The sequence below is a fragment of the Aquarana catesbeiana genome, linkage group LG12 (genome assembly GCF_042186555.1).
Source record: "Aquarana catesbeiana isolate 2022-GZ linkage group LG12, ASM4218655v1, whole genome shotgun sequence".
Taxonomy (NCBI): Eukaryota; Metazoa; Chordata; class Amphibia; order Anura; family Ranidae; genus Aquarana; species Aquarana catesbeiana.
The window spans coordinates 138,203,093-138,220,442 of record NC_133335.1 but is presented as its reverse complement, the minus strand read 5'-3'; the positions used below and the strand labels follow the sequence as shown (position 1 = coordinate 138,220,442).

General features: G+C 42.9%; 1 protein-coding gene across 1 annotated transcript in view; it reads left to right on the top strand.

The window, feature by feature from the left end:
* The window catches only part of VAT1 (vesicle amine transport 1), a 164,059-nt gene extending 146,990 nt beyond the window's left edge, over positions 1 to 17,069 (top strand). The window contains exon 6 of the mRNA XM_073608367.1: positions 16,494 to 17,069. Coding sequence (XP_073464468.1) covers positions 16,494 to 16,595 — 102 coding nt within the window. The 3' untranslated portion in view covers positions 16,596 to 17,069. The remainder of the gene's footprint in view (positions 1 to 16,493) is intronic.
* Positions 17,070 to 17,350: the final 281 nt, after the last annotated feature.

Here is a 17,350-nt window from a genome sequence, read left to right as displayed (position 1 = left end):
TAGGGGGCCTATAGCATACTCCCAGTATTATTTTCCCCTTAGCTTCATCCCTTTGGAGCTCTATCCATAAGGATTCCACCTCCTCTCTAGCTCCCTCAGTGATGTCATCTCTCACATTCGTTTGTACATTATTCTTGATATATAGGCATACCCCTCCCCCTTTTTTACCCTCTCTATCCTTGCGGTATAGGGTATACCCTTGAATGTTTGCCAGCCAATCATGAGAGCTGTTGAACCAGGTCTCTGAAATTCCCACAAAATCCAAATCCTCCTTTTACAACAGTATCTCTAGTTCACCCATCTTGTCCGCCATGCACCTGGCATTGGTGAACATGCCACATAGTTTAGACCGGTCGCATATTGTCCTCGTATTGGGTGTTTCAAGATTGCAACTAGGACTTGCTACTATACTCACCTTGTGTTTTTGTGCTTTGGTTAACCTACCACTAATGCCCCCAATACTACCCTCTGGAATATCTTCCGCGCTGGCTATCACTGTCTCTGGACCCTCCCCCCCCCATCGCCTAGTTTAAAAACCCCTCTAACTTTTTGGCCATCTTCATTCCCAGCAGATCTGCACCCTCCTCATTTAAGTGCAGTCCGTCCCTTCTATAGTACTGGTTACCGACTGAGAAGTCGGCCCAGTCCTCCAGGAACCCAAACCCCTCCTTACTACACCAGCTCTTCAGCCACTTGTTTACTTCCCTAATTTCCCTCTGCCTTTCTGGTGTGGCTCGATGTACCGGTAGTATTCCTGAGAACACTACCTTGGAGGTCCTTTTCCTCAATTTAGCACCTAAGTCCCTAAAATCGTTCTTTAGGACACTCCATCTGCCTCTGACTTTGTCATTGGTGCCAACGTGCACCATGACAGCCGGGTCTTCCCCAGCCCCTCCCAGTAATCTGTCCACAAGATCCGTGATGTGCCGAACCCGAGCGCCCGGTAGACAGCATACTGTTCGGCGCTTCAGGACTTGGTTACAGATTTCCCTCTCTGTCCTTCTAAGAATTGAGTCCCCTACCACCAGAATCTGTCTTTCCTTTCCCTTTGCTGCCCCCCCCACTCTCACTGGAGGAGTTCTTCCCCTGGCAGCTAGGAGAGTCCCTCATCTCCAGCAGTGCTGGTCCCTGACTGGTTTCACCAATGTCACTCAATGGAGCGTACTTATTGGGATGCTCCAGTCCTGGATCGGCCTACCTGGCACTTCCCCCTCTACCCCTCCTGACTGTCACCCATCTACTCTTTGCTAGTACCTGCACCTCTTTGTCTCCACCTGCCTCTGCTGGCCCCTGCCGGCACCTGCCGTGTACGTTCCTGGCTCACCTTTAGTATGGAGGGACTTCTCAGTGCTCACAGTTGCTTCCCCAGATTCAGAACCTGGGCTTCCAGGGAAACAGTGTGCTTACATTTTGCACAGCAGTATTCGCCCTCGATTGGATGATCAAGGAATGCATACATGCCGCAAGATGTTCAAAGAGTCGCCTCTCCACACCCGCCGGGCATCGTACCTATTAAATTTAGTGAGGATTTGGGGATTTTACCCTGTCCAAATTACCTAACAGCTAGCTTCCTGGCACTAATACTCAAGACAATACACAGGTACTCACAGACCTACGTGCAATCGCAGAACAGTCGCATACAGTATACAGTACACAATACACAAGTACTAATGATCCACACACACTACTCAGACACTCACACTACACAGGTACTATGACCCCTGTTATAACCTCCTGTTTTAAACTCTGCTTTTTAACTCCCACTTATACCAGCTCCACTTACACCGAGTTCCACAGCCTCAGACTGAGTCCTACACCCAGTTAAATAGGCACCTGTGAGCAATTAACCACCCCCCTTAATTGATAGACTGAAGGAACCAGAGAGAAAAAAAAGCTATTTAAAAAGTGACAGAAAAAGGCAAATGAAAAACTAAAAGGAAAAGCCCCAAAAATGCAACCCAGTAAAACCCAGCATGCGACGAAGAAAATGTCAGGAAAGACCGACTAGAACAGCTGAACTTTATTTGGGGTTAATCGGAGGTACTTTAAATTATGGCAGGTGTGCACTGACTCCTATTTAACATGAGTTTGAATGTGATTGCTCAATTAACGCTGCTACAGCTGCGGTTATAAAAGGGTGTGCAAACTTATGCAACCACATTATTTTAGTTTATATTTACATTGCAGAAACCTGACCTTTTTGTGTAGACTTTTTGTTTATCCTCCATCGTGCATCACCACCACACTTGGTCACTCACCAGATGGTTATGACCTCCGGAAAGTGGTCAAAATGTGCTTTCCCCAGGGGTTAATCCTAGGGAGCAGCTTTGCCACTCCAGGGTTATTGCCATAAAATAGAAGGAAGAACTTTTATATTTCAATATAATCTCAAACTATTAATATGAGCTTACATTAATGTGCATTCCCCTTCCGTCCAAGATCTCACCACTCCCAGGCTCTCGTTCAGCACAGATGGCTTCTTGTATTTGTCACATGACTTGTGTTTTTGTCACATGACTTCAGGAAGCATTCTGTAAACGCTGCCTGACTGCTTCAGAGTGCCCCTTTAGACTCGCACGCTAATACTTTGCCTTTAGCCCCCTCTTCAGCTGCTCCTCTTGTTGTCCTTGGGCTAGTGCACAAATCCATCTTCCCTGGTCCCCTTGGGTTCTAGCCTTAGACCCCTTGCTCCAGTCCATGTCAGTGCAATTTCGGGAGCTGTGCCACATCCATTTTACCACTTTCCCTCAAAATTCCCTTTCCTTTGTACATAGAGGTGCATCTCAAAAATGTAGAAGACCAAAAAGTTAATTTTTATGTCAGTAATTTAATAGTGAAACTCATAGATTAGTGATATAATTTCCAAGCATTTTTTCTTTTAATTTTGATAATGGCTTACAGCTAGCAAAAACCCAAAGTTCAGTATTTCAGAATTTGAATATTACACAAGACCAATAAAATACAGAAATTTTGGCTTACTGAAAAGTATGTCCATGTACAGAATGGCACTCAATACTTCGGGGGCTCCTTTTTGCATGATTACTGCATTAATATGGCATGGAGGTGATCAGCCTGCGGCACTGCTGAGGTTTTATGGAATAACAACAAAAATAAGAGTGTAGCGCTATATAATAGACATATTAATCGAAAAAACATAAGTGCATACAGACAGTAAGTAGAACCTTATCACACCTTGTATGACCATAAATGTAAATTGCACAATAAAGTGACACTGTTATACAACAAAACAGTTAGGGTGAAACAGTAAATAGTAAATCTTAATTGACAATTATAAGCAATAACTTGTATTTGAAAAATCGTAAAGGTTCGGCAAATCTACCACCTGAATTTATACAAAGAAAAAAGTCCACAATGTAAATTTTGTAGAAAAATTTGTGAAAGAAAACCACCACAGTCTATGGGGGTTGCACATTGGAAATAGTGGCATTTAACTCCCAAGTTCACAAGTAGATAAAATTCACCAAATCTGGCAGGTAAGTAGACAATGAAGGAACCACAGGTGAACAGAGGGTCTAGATTGGTGTTGGGGCCATCACCGGAAACGTCAAGAGGCTTACCGGAACTTAATGACTTGAAAAGACATACGTCATACAAGTCCAAAAGGCTTATTGACCAACCGGTCTGGACAGTGTATCTTGTCAAGTATCCTCAGCATACAGTAGGAAGGGGGGTGTCAGCACAACTTCCACAACCATGAGTAATCTGACAAAGGCCAAACGAATATTCATATGCCATGCGAGAAGTAAAAAAAACTCACATAGCGTGATAACGTTTAAACACAGATTTATTAAAATAAAAATAAACTCGCATATTAGGAGATCAAAGATAGCTCAAACATCATATAGCGGTAATCGTGAGGGGTCCACACGACATGTTTCAGCTAAGGAGCCGTCATCTGGGGTGTGGAGCCCCCCACCTCACCGCCTTATAAACACATAATGACCCCCACTGGGAGCGTCCTAGTACCGGAAGTGCAATAGATTGATACCACTTCCGGTTATTAAAGGTCTTAAATTATTATGCTCCCACATACACAGGGGCAAAAGGACAAGTATTGTTTATCAATAAAACTTATCCCCAGGAAATTCCAAGGAAATTCTAAAAAGTAACAATATAAAACGCACGGTGGCTTAGTCAGCTAGTCCGGAAGTATTCCGAACGCAAACCAAGCCTCACTATCAGTATGGCCAGACATCATTTCCTGTATGGGCATAACGGCGCCGTCGCGCTCCACCTATCTGGCCAAGCTTCGTTCCCGTGCGGCGCGATGACATCATTCCCGTGCTTCCAGTGCGGTGTCAATGCGCTCCACCTTACTAGCCAAGCCTCACTCTCATGATTGCAGCCTAGTCTCATCTCGTATAGAGAACGAGACGCTGCTGCGCTCCAATGAACTAAACCAAGCCTCAGTCTGGGGCCGGTCTCAGGTTTCTGAAGTGTCAGCAAAGATGGATCTAAATAAAAAAATATATAAAAAACATACTAGTAATTGCTCAAAGTATCTGGCGTAATGGTGCCAATCATTACTATAAATTAGAAATGACCTCCATTATAGTCATAAAGGGGCATCAACCCAACAGTATATGGTGATTAAATGCGAGAGACATATAGAGATATCCATCTCTCTATCTCTCTCGTCCCACTTAATGTTAATACCTTGTGGAAAATGGGACCCCAACTCATAAATCCAATATGTCTCCAAACGGGTGACACCCCTAAGGGTCGACCCCCGCCAGGGGGCAACATACCTATCAATGATCAGAAATTGGGTACCCATAGGGTTTCGGGCATGAAATTCCCTGTAGTGCCGAGGGACGGTTTGTTTGGTACTACCTGCTTTAATGAGATTAATATGTTCTGAAACTCGTGTCGTAAAGGATCTGATGGTCCGGCCCACATATTTGCCACATGGGCAAGTCAGAAGATAAACTATTCCTGTGGTGGCGCAAGTGCAAAATTGTTTAATCTTATATGTACGACCAGTTACAGTAGAGAAGCTATGGCTTGCCTTCCTACCACAGGTATTAAACTGGCATACTAAGCACTTTTTGCAAGGATAAAATCCAATCAGGAAAAAAGGATGGAAAAAAGGATGGCCAACTTATTCCAGAGAGATGGAACACCTTTGAAAACCACCTTAGGGGTTCTGGGCAACAAAGGGCCCAAAATCTTATCTGTTTTCAAAACATCCCAATGGTGTTCAAAAATTTTTTTAACATGCTTATGCTGAATAGAAAAAGACGTCAAAGGACCATTTGAAATCATTTTGGCTGTCGAGGTCTATCCTCCAATAATGACTGACGATCAGTCACACAAGCATTCTCAATCTCCCTATCCAAATCAGAGTTGTAGCCCTTTTCTAGGAACCTATCTTTTAGGGTATTAGCCTGAACCTTGAAGGTATCAAGGTCAATACAATTCCTACGCAGTCGTAGGAACTGGCCTTTAGGAACTGATCTGATCCAAGATCCATGATGGCAGCTATCAGTCGGTACATACCCGTTCCTATCGGTAGATTTAAAATAAGTACTAAATGTAAATTGGTGTTCCTTTCTCTCAGTGACCAGGTCCAAAAAATGGACTCAAGTTGTACTTGCCTCAAAGGACAAAGCAATACCCCTATCGTTATTATTGAGGGTCGCGATAGTCAACTAAACCCTCATGGCTACCCGTCCATAGGAGGAGGATGTCGTCTATGTATCGGGCCCACAACAGAAGGTGTGGGTTCTTCATGGCATAGACGAGATCCTCCTCCCACTTGGCCATGAATAGGTTGGCCAAGCTGGGAGCAAAAGGGGTAGCAATGGGAGCAAAATTTGCTCCCAGCTTGGCCAACCTATTCATGGTTACACCATGAGTCTTGGACTTTCACAATATTCACATTTTCTGAGATACTGAATTTTGGGTTTTCACTAGCTGTAAGCCATAATCTAAATTAAAAGAAATACTTGAAATATATTGCTCTCTCCCAATTGGGGCAGGCAGGATTTAATTAGGCGGTCCCTGGGTTACAAACATCCGACTTACAAATGACTCCTATTTACAAACGGAGGGAGACTACAGGAAGTGAGAGGATATCTAGGAAGTGAAATTCACTCCTGTAAGCCATCGAAAAAGTCTCTACGAGAGAGATGCCAGGAAAATTTGTTTGGGATGCACAGAAACCCACAAATAACTTATAACAAAAATAACAAAAAGGAGACACTTGAAGAAAGATAGGCTGCATGGTCGAGTCGCCAGAAGAAAGCCATTACTATGCAAATGCCACAAAGTATCCCGCTTACAATACACCAAACATCAGACAAGCCTTAAAACTTCTGGCAGTCATTTGGAGTGATGAGGCCAAAATTGAGCTTTTTTGGCCACCCCCAAAAAAATGCAACATTTTGAGAGGAGTCAACAAGGTCTATGATGAAATGTACAGAGGTGGATCGCTGATGTTTTGGGGATGCGAGTGCTACAAAGGCACAGGAAATTTGGTCAAAATTGTTGGCAAGATGAATGCAGTATGTTATCAAATACTAGAGGAACGTTTGCATTCATCAGCCAGGAAGCTGCGCATGGGACGTACTTAAACATTACAATGTTCCAAAACACAAGGCCAAATCGACTTGTCATTTGGCTACAGCAGAATAAAGTGAAGGTTCTGGCCATCTGTCTCCTGACCTCAATATCATTGAGCCACTCTGGGGAGATCTCAAACGTGCAGTTCATGCAAGACGGACCAAGAATTTACAGGAACTGTAGGCTTTTTACCAAGAGCCATGGGCAGCTTTACCATCTGAGAAGATAAAGGGCCTCATCCACAAATGCCAGACTTCAAGGTGTCAGTGTTTAAAGAGGGCAATACATGATATTAAGGGGGTATGTAAACTTGATCAGGGTCATTTAGGTAGTTTGTTGCCATTGACTTAGAGTAAACGGTTGATAATGGCTTCAGCCAAACACTAACCATGAGTGAAAAGTTTGTGTTCATATTCTCTGAAAAATGGCCAAGAAATCAATTCCGCCAGGGTATGTAAACTTATGAGCACAACTGTGTGGGTTTTGTGTGTATTATTATCTAATTGCTGTGTAATCTGAGTTTCACTTTTTTTTTTTTTTTTTTTTAATTTAGAATTGCACCTGTAGTACCTCTCAGCATTCAGCCCTGATCCACTAGGTCAGCTGGGACTAGCTCTGACTGTTCCCCCTTTTCAGATAAGGACATGGACCATCAGTGTAGCTCATCTACACCAGATGCTGTTTGAAATTTTGACCCCAGTGTTCAAACACCTTTCCTAGCATTCTCTTCGTGGAATGCTCAGGCAACATCCTGTGAAGGGTTATTTTCTTAGTTCCTTGTAGTCAACATCTTCTCTGTAGTACCCCAGCAGTACTACTTGTATGCCAGAGGGGCTATAGTTCATCCCAATGTTTATCTGTCACCAGTCTGGGGGCTAACTTTATTTTTCATCTACTTTTGTGGGGTTTTCCATACACCCTACCCCCTTAGCACATGACTTCGTTTGGATTGAACTTCTAAAGGTCTCTGGCAGTCACGGTAGGAGAGTATTGTCCCCTTATTCTAGGGTTGAAGTGTAATGTTTCAGGCCTTCCATTTTAGACTGTTCTGTCTTTGAACCTGCTCTTACAGACTGCATTCACATCTAGGAGTTTTTTTATATTGTGAACAGAATCACTGATTCTGCCTGTGATTTCAACACTGCTAAAATGACAGACTGCACCATGTGAATTTCAGATGACATTTATTTTAATGGCACCTAAACACAGGTGCAATTCTGTGTTGGTGGTTGCTCTGCAAACGGCATAGTGTGAAGCTTGTCGCCCAAAAGAAGCTCCTGTTCCTTTTTGGATGAAAAGCTGTGATGTGGTTTGCCACGTTTGTAGTGCAATTTATCACGACCTCTGCAGCAGAACCACACCACATTTTTAGGTGCCATTAAAATGAATGTAGTCTGCTAAAATGACAGACAGCAGAATGCAAATTTCAGAGTCTTTTGAAATTGTGGGTAGAATCGTGACTATTCAAAACGCCCAGGTGTGAATGTGGCCTATAGGGCTTCCCCCTACATTAACAAGGTTGTGAGGTTGTGTATATAAAAATCTGTTGCGCCACCCTATATATTCTTAGTGTTTTGCAATTCTGAATAACTAGAAATTGGTGTTGCATGTATAGTGCAAACAAATCATAACCTTCAATTACATAACATTGCACAATAAATTTGCTCCAATCTTCCAGTTGTGTATAAAGTCTTTACTTTAGTGCAGTAAATGGTTTTTATGACAAAGGGTGTTCATCCAGTGACAGAAGATCCTCCAATGTAATCTTATGACTAATAGTATGTGACTGTGATCTAGTGATTCCCACCAGTTTCTCCTATGCTTTCACCTCCGAGTTGGACTTGCTGAAAAAACGAGGTCTGAAACCGCTTTCCTCTTTGGCAGGGGATGCCTTAGATGCTGTACCAACTTGGGATGCTCCTAAAACGCTTCCATTTTCCTCCCTGGGGTATTCGCATACAGGATTTGTGTGGCTCTTTAAAATTACAAGTCCGTCCTGTAATGGCTCAAATGGTAGAGGGGTTCCCCATAGTGTAGTACGTTTAAATAATATATATAATTTTAAGAAAAGCACTTGCAAGTGTATTTAAAACAGCGGGGCCGCGGCTCCTGCATCACTTCCGGTTTCAACAGTCGCCTGGCTCCACTCATTGCATGTCCTGGTACATGGCTGGATGCTACCTAGCTTCCCTTATTATGGTGACTGTTTACCATTTCCATGACAACTTACAAAACGGTGTCCTAACCCATTTCAAATATATTCCCCTATTCATGGATCGTGTGTGTGTCCCAGTAGAACAAGCAATTGGCTGATTGTATATCAGTCGGGGCAACTATATACACTTTGCTTACTCCAGTCTCCTCCAGCACATCACTTAACTCCAGGCACAGCTAGCATGTGGTTAGGCCCAACTCTGACTCGGTCAGGCCTCAGCAACTGCCTTTTGCAGGCAGGGACTGTTGGTCTGTTTTTGATGTAGCAAAAAATAGGAATAGTCTTTTTAGTGCTAGCTATCCTATGGTGGACTACTGCTCCCAGTCAGTCTTCTTCAAGCTCTGCCAGCCATCCTGGCCAGTTTTCTATCCATTTACAAACTGATCTTTCCAAGCCTCTAGAGTTTACCTTACACGTTAGCTGTGTGTGGTGAACTGCAACTCAACGCTTTTAAAAAATCCAAGTATACTACAGTGCCTTGCAAAAAGTATTCACCCCTTGGCATTTTTTGTGTTTTGTTACCTCACAACCTGGAATTAACATGGATTGTTTGAGGATTTGCATCATGTAATTTATAAATGTAATTCATGAACATCAAGATGTTCGCATAATAAACATAACTGTGCATAACTTATTCCCCCCCAAAGTCAATACTTTGTACAGCCACCTTTTGCGGCTATCACAGCTCCAAGTCGCTTTGGATAAGTCTAAGCTTGGCACATCTTACCACTGGGATTTTTGCCCATTCCTCCTTGCAAAACTGCTTCAGCTCCTTCAAGTTGGATGGTTTGCGCTTGTGAACAGCAAGCTTTTTCTATTGGATTGAGATCTGGGCTTTGACTAGGCCATTCCAACACATTTTGCATGTTTCCCCTTAAACCACTAAAGTGTTGCTTTAGCAGTGTGTTTGGGGTTATTGGCTTGCTTCTTTGATGGCCAAAGTTCAATTTTAGTCTCATCAGATCAGAGCGCCTTCCCTCACATTTTTTGGAGTCTCCCACATGCCTTTTCGCAAACTCAAAAGTGCCATTTTGTGTTTTTGCTGAAAGTAATGGCTTTCTTCCGGCCACTCTGCCATAAAGCCCAACTCTATGGAGCCATATGGCTTATTGTCCTATGTATAGATACTCCAGTCTCTGCTGTAGAACTCTGCAGGTCCTTCAGGGTTACCTTAGGTCTCTGTGCTGCCTCTGATTAATGCTCTCCTTGCCCGGTCCATGAGTTTTGGTGAGGCCATCTCTCGGCAGGTTTGCTGTTTGTGCCATGTTCTTTCCATTTGGTTATGATAGATTTGATGGTGCTCCTAGGGATCGTCAAAGATTTGGATATTTTTTTTTTTTATAACCTAACCCTGACTTGTACTTCTCAACATTGTCCCTTGTTTGGAGAGTTCCTTGGTCTTCATGGTAGTGTTTGGTTAGTGGTACCTCTTGCTTAGGTGTTGCAGCCTCTGGGGCCTTTCAAAAAGGTGTGTGTATGTAATGACAGATCATGTGACACTTAGATTGCACACAGGTGGACATCATTCTTCTGAAGGTAATTGGTTGCACCAGAGCTTTTTATGGGCTTCATAGCTATGGGGGTGAATACATACGCACATGCCAATTATCCGTTTTTATTTCTGAAAAATAGTTTTATGTATATATTTTATTTCACCAACTTAGACTATTGTGTTCTGATCATCACATATAATTCAGATTAAAAAACATTGAACCTAAAAGCTGTAACAAAATGGGTAAAAAGCCAAGGGGGTTGAATACTTTTGCAAGGCACTGTATATGCGTAGCCATTTTTGGTATGGGTTTTTCCTTCCTCGTACAAAACAGATTTGACAACTTTAGTCTAAAGCAACTCCTTCTTTCAGACACAGCTGATCAGACCGGGGTAAAGAGCCAATCACCGCAACGTGGGAGTGGATACCCAATGCAATAGATGCACCTACAAGATCGTGTTTGCCATTTTTATCTTGTATAGTAAAAACAGAACCAAACAGGTATTTTGGCTGAAGGAAGTAAATATAGATCAGCTATGCAGTATATGGGTGTCTGTGTGTGCAAATTTTTTGTCAGTTTTTTGTTTTAATGTAAATGTTACCATAAAATGACTTTTTAGAAGTCGTTATTTTTATTTGGATCTGTACTGCTAATGGACCTTGCTGCTCTTTTGGTAGTTCCGTGAGGTAAATGGTACATTCGGTGTCATGGCTTCTCAAGCGCACTGCATGCAGATCATGACATGTCAGTATTGTGGTGCTTTGGAAATGTTCAAAAAAGTCTGCTCCTACTTGGATCTCTTGAGTTATCTTCATTGTTTCCTTCTGTACAGACATCTGGAAGTCATTCTCCAGATGTCTTGACTACAGGGACACTTTCCTCATTTTAATGGGAATGCTGGCTGGTTCCACCCAGATTCTTCCAGAAGCAGCTGAGTCTGTGAACTGCTTATACTTGGCTCTAAAAAAAAGCGTAAGGTTTAGAATACAACACTTATGAAAGACATTCTATATCTTAACATTAAATGTAATTGTACAATATAAAATGTCGTCCTACTGTTTTTGTATTTTAAGGCTGATTGGAGGTGCACTTTGTAGCTTTGCTTGCCAAAGTTATTTGGAGTCTTGAGCTAATACATTTTTACCTTCTAACCTTGAAGCACAGAACTTTTTTAAACTGCATATACACTTGAAATGCAGGGAATATTTGAAGGAAAAAAGCTTGTATCCATCGCCACTCCTCACTGTCACAGCACAAGCTGCTCAGTAATGTAACTTCCCTTGACCTGTGCAGGACAAACAATGGTCTCTGCATCCAAGTTTAGGTCTAGCTCTATCGGACATACAGCAGTCTATCTGGCATAGATGCTGAAAATTCTGCCTTTTTAATGGCTTATCTACCATCAAAGGGCAATTGACAACCAAGCAGGATTCTGTCTTCAAGCAAACCTTGGCGCACTTGCAGACTCTGCAATCTGCCTTGCTCTTGTGTTGATAACCTAGAACAAGTTATGACCTCTCCAGAATGGCTCTCATTTCTGTCTATTTGTAGAATCTTAACGCTAAAAGCCTGGTCAGCTGAAGCTGCGTTCTCACATGTCCTATTGAACATCTATCTGAGCCATTTGACAAATTCATCGTGTGTCACAGGCAGGGTATACTTCTTGCAACAGAAATTTACAAACCCCCCCTTCAAGGCTTTTCTACCTCCTCAGAGCCCAATCGCTCTTCTCAAGGTTCCTCTTTAAATCCAAATCTCCATCCTTTCTCTGCAAGACTTGAACACAACCTGCCAAGTCCACCAGAAAACCTCACCCTGAAGTGTCTGGGGATGGTGGCATCTGTTTGCCTTTCTTTGGGTCAGACCTGTGGGTTCACTTGATGGCTTTAAAGGGGCCCAAATTGTTCAAATCCTTATCCCCTCATCTTCTTCTATCAAACCAACAAACCTTCTCAAGGGCAGTCAGATTTGCAAACTGCCCTGAACAATCTCTTGTCCCAGGGGTCATTTGGTTTCAGGGAACAGGTTCAAAGAATTCTATTTCAAACCTATTCAGTGCAAAAACCCAGTGGGAGTATTTGTCTTATCCTGGACCTAAAATCCCTTGCCCTTTCAAAAGTTTTGCATGGAATTCATAATAGTTGCCTCCTGGGACTAGAATACCTGGAATCTGTAGAAATCCAAGATGGTTCTGTAAATATGTAAATTTACCTGCCACCGCTGTCTCCTACTGTGAAGTGCAGTAACATTGTTGTGCTGCCATTTTTGGCCTATCTACTGCACTCAGATTTACAAAAAGCAGTTGCACTCCTTTGTGCCCTCTCAAGATTTCAGGTACATGGTACTTTGCCACCCTTTTCAAGGACGTAACCCTAACTGTTTGCAAACATCCAAAATACTATTTAGATACTTCCAAATTTCATCTGTAATCTGTGTAATCTGCTTTCACAAATCTGCTCTCCATTCCAGAAAACAAATACACTATTCTAGGATGAGGGAGGGATGAGTCATGCCTGGGCTGTGCCCAAAATGATGCATACGATTTCAAGCTCTCATCCGAAGATCGCATCCTTCGGTGAGATTCTCTTTGGGTTCTGGGCCTCACCATTGCCTCATTTAGGGCTGTCCTGTTTGCTCAAATCCTTTAGGTGATTGTAGCCACATTTGTGCGATTGCGGCAGAAAATTGAGTACTGTCCGTGTGGGTTTTTTTTTTTTTTTGGGGGGGGGGTTTGGGGTATGTCCCCCCCCCCCCCCCCTTAAAGGTCCAAGCAGTACTTTAAACGGGGACATACCCCAAAACCTTTGTCCTGAAAATGAAGGTTAGTGCAAATTTTTACTCAGTACTCGGTTTTCTCAATTCCTTTCAAAGCCTTTCCAACACAACCTCTTGTTGGCCTGGAATGAGCATACTCTTTCTCTTGACCTCCCTATGTTCCCCTCAAACCCAGCAAGGAACTCCCTAGCTTGGGGTTTCCAAACCAACCTTGGTAGTAAGGAAGGCTTTCTCTTCCACACCCATGTTACATGATGCCAGCCTCCCTGGCTGCAGAGGGGTGTTCAATCCCTCAGTTCATGGCACATGGTTACCCAAAGAAGCCAAGGTACCTATCAACATCCTGGAAGTAAAGCCTAGGACCCTCTTACTGCCCTGCCCCCCCCCCTTTTCAGGGTCATCCAATTAGGGTGAAATTGGACAACATGGCTGTGGCTCAGCCACCCAAGGGGGTGCCCAGGGGTAAGATGGCCTTAATAGAAGTAGGTCTGATTATCTCATGGACAGTATCACTGTCCTGCCCTACCTGCTGTTCAAAAAAAAAAATTGGAAGGTGGATTACCTTAGCAGTCACCACCTGAAGAGGAAATGGACACTCCATCCTGACCTTCAAACTCCTTTTGTCAGAAATGGGGGGAACCCCCAGCTGTGGACATCCTAGCCTGCAGGTTCAGCAAGTTTAGTCGGCACCAAGGATCCTCTTAACTCTGACATGGGATGCTCTGGCAATTCCCTGGACTCCATTCCAGTTCATACAGCTTTCCTCTATTGCAAATGCTATCTCGAGACCGATTGATTCTCATTGCAGCAACCTGGCCCAGGGTAACCTTGGATACAGACGTACTCAAACTTTTAGATTATCCCTGGCCTCCTCCAAACAGGCCAGACCTGTCTCGGGACCCCCATTTTCATACTGCTTCAGTCACTGGATTTACCAGCATAACTGTCGAAGCCCAGGTCTTATGGGACAGGGGTAGCACTGTTCCTCATTACCATATTGCTAAAAACCAACTTCCAGAAAAATATACAATTGTCTTGGAAAAAATGCTAATTTCTCACTGTTCAGGTGTTTTCTATGGGGACAAATCTGCCTGAAAGTAGCTCATGCACTTTTTTTGAGCAACAGGTGCTTTTGCTAAAAGTGACAAATGCTCAAATGTGAACAGGGGCCTTCGAAACAAATGGGATTTTGCTTGTTGAGCATGTCTGAGCTACGCACTGAAACTCAAGTATAAACGGTGTCTTAGAGACAGGTTTCAGCTTTCATTTTGTTCCAAAATGGCTTCATTCCCTTGTAGGAGGAAACATTTCAAGGTGTCTCCTGCAAGGTGGCTACCTTGGTGGTGGTCATAATGTCCATCTGAACAAAGCTCACGATCCTTCAAAGGCTATCTTGCACCCAAGACCTACCTTTCTACCCAAAGGGTTATCTATCTTCCACCTTAATAAACATCGTTCTTTCCTCCTGGAGTGCTCAGGAGCAGGGCACAAAGATTGCCATTCATTGTCTAAACCTTGTCTGTTATCAGTTTATCTGAAAATCACAACTTCTTATAGGACAGACCATTCTGCCAGGGCCTTTGCAAAGGACATGCTGACTCATGATCCACTATTGCTAGGTGTAGAAAATTACACTCAGAGCTTACATTTTACGTGTAATAAGAATTTAGTTGAAAGAAAAATGCCTACAGCACTCTTAAAGATTACATGTGCACTCCACCAGATCAGTGGGGGTTTCCTGGGCATTCTACATCAGGCCTCTATTGGCTAGCTTTGCATAGCTATCTGACTTCAGTTATACCTTCAACCTCCTGCTAGGTGGCTCTTACCCATATTGTGCTTGGGGACATCCCAGGGTCTGAATCCAGCATGTCACTGTACTATATGAGATGGATAAAGTTTTTTGACTTGCCTGTAAATGCCATATCTTGGAGTACAGGACCCAGACCGCCATTTCCTCTGTTACTTTGTATAACCTGCTAGGGTTATGATCTTAAATATAGTGATTCATAAGCTCCATTGAGCACGGAAACCCCCATCACAATATTCACTAGCCACCTCAGCACCATCCATTTCTGAGTTTAAATTACAAAAGTGCCACTCTAGCAATCTAGGTTTACATAGGTTGGACTTGTGTGGGTCCCCCCCCCCCCCCCCCCCTCACCTACTATGTAGTTTTTGATGGGGTACATAGCTTGCTTAAAGGAAGCAACAATCCCTCCCAACTAAAGCTGTATAAACAGTTTTCCCCTCATTAGACAGTATTTACAATGTCATTAGCAGCACAAATTACTGACTTACAGGATTACTGCACCTTTATGATCTGCCCGTGTAGCATTTCTCCAATAAAACATGAATGTAATCTAAACTACAGGGCTACATTTATCTTTGCCATGCAGCCTCTCAAAACATGCTGAGCTTTCACAAATTTATTCAGATGGTCACTACCAGTTTCTATTGATTTCAAATTGGTGTCTCTCCAAATTCACTAGGGGGCTGAACAAGTGTAAATTTTGTCAAAAGGCTGCACAGCAAAGATCACTGGTGCCCCACTGTCTAGGTAAATATATGCTGTTGGAAATGTTCACCTCTAAGGATTAACTCAAAGTACTTGGACCCTGCTGCTAGACTTATTTCAGCAAAGATGTGCATGCATTTAATCTAGTTTGATTGCCTGAAAATACTTGACACTTTATATTTAGTCCTCTTTGCTCCTCCAACGAGCAGCTACATATAGTAATGTGGGTAGGTGAGAGGCAGAGATGCTAAGCCAAAGCTACTCAGACAAGAGGGATGCGACATGCAAGGAAGGGTGGGGGCATGCTAATCAATTCTCTAGTAAGTTCATAGGCACTATTCAATTTAGAAACCTTTTTCATGGTAAGGAATACACTGCACAAGTGTTTAAAATCTTTATTGCTGTGCTTTACCTGCAAGTTGGTGACTGGGCATCTCAAAATGGTCAAAGTATTACACTTTTTTTTTTTTTTTTTTACTTTTTTGGCCATACTTCTGGGTCACAGGGCTGCACTTTATTTTTGCACTCCTGTAATCCAGATTCAGCTGATAGTGGGATAAAGCTGACTGATGTATCTGTACAATGTTGGGATCCATCCAGATGCCAAAGCAGCAGCTGACTCAGGCTCTCATTGCTCCTCTGAGCCAGGCACTCCTGACCCCTCCACAGTCTGGTGCTTCAGAGAGGCAGAGAATTGGTGCCTGACATTTGCCCCTCTGCTCAGTGAAAATGGGAGAACTGGGTGATCAGCAGTCTTGTGATCCCTCTGCTCCTAGTCTTAGAGTCTGCAGAGGCCAGTTGCAACATCGGACCAATACTGCAGCCACATAAATGAGTGTTTTTGACCTCCAGCACTTTGGTTGAAGTTAATTTTTTTTAATTAAATCTTTATCTGGTTCGTTTACAGGTGGGTGATGCCATGAGACAGATGCAGGAGAAGAAAAATGTTGGCAAAGTGATCCTGATGCCTGAAGTGCCAAAAGAGGAGGCAAAAAATGAAGAGAATTAAAGGGATGAGATGCAAGTGCAGAGTCCTGCAGATTGTGAAAACTGTCTGTGTGTGTGTGTGTGTGTTTGGGGAAGAATGTCTGAGCCCTCCTGTAAAATGCCTATATACCTGCTCACTTGCCATTAGGAGCATTTTGGTGTGAGTGGGTTATACTTTCAACACCCTTACCATGCACCTGGGGATATTTACATGTTGAGAAATCTCACTTTAAAGTCTCTAAAGCCAAACTGTAGGGAATTGGTTTTGGTACTGCGGTTTTTGCTTTACGAAAAGAGATTTTTCATTGTACTCCCTTTCGGTCTTTACACAATAACATTCCAGATATTGGGCTGCAGTCTTGCTGGGGGCAAGTAAAATGTCTGTTTCCACCATCAGGCACATTATTGAAGATTGTTCATAATGTTAATGCTCAACTATTCGTACAAACTGTGGTTTCTGATGTTTTGTTAATAAATGTACTTTGTATTTCCATTACATTTTTCTTTGCTGTTTTGTAGTATTTTACCTATGGTCTGTTTAGTGCCACAATCTTTCATAAATGGTGTCTATTAAGTAGATTAATAAACAGCGATGCTTGTCAAACAACTGACACATTCTTAATATGATGCACCCAGAAGCAGTGTATAAAACCTAACCTCAGCTATTAAAGAAAAAAATTAGAGTGAAGCGTTAATTGTCAGGTCTTTCTGTGATCTCGATGTGGAGATTGTACCAAATTTACGACCCTGTGCCTGTTGGGCAAGGGGGGTGGGCGG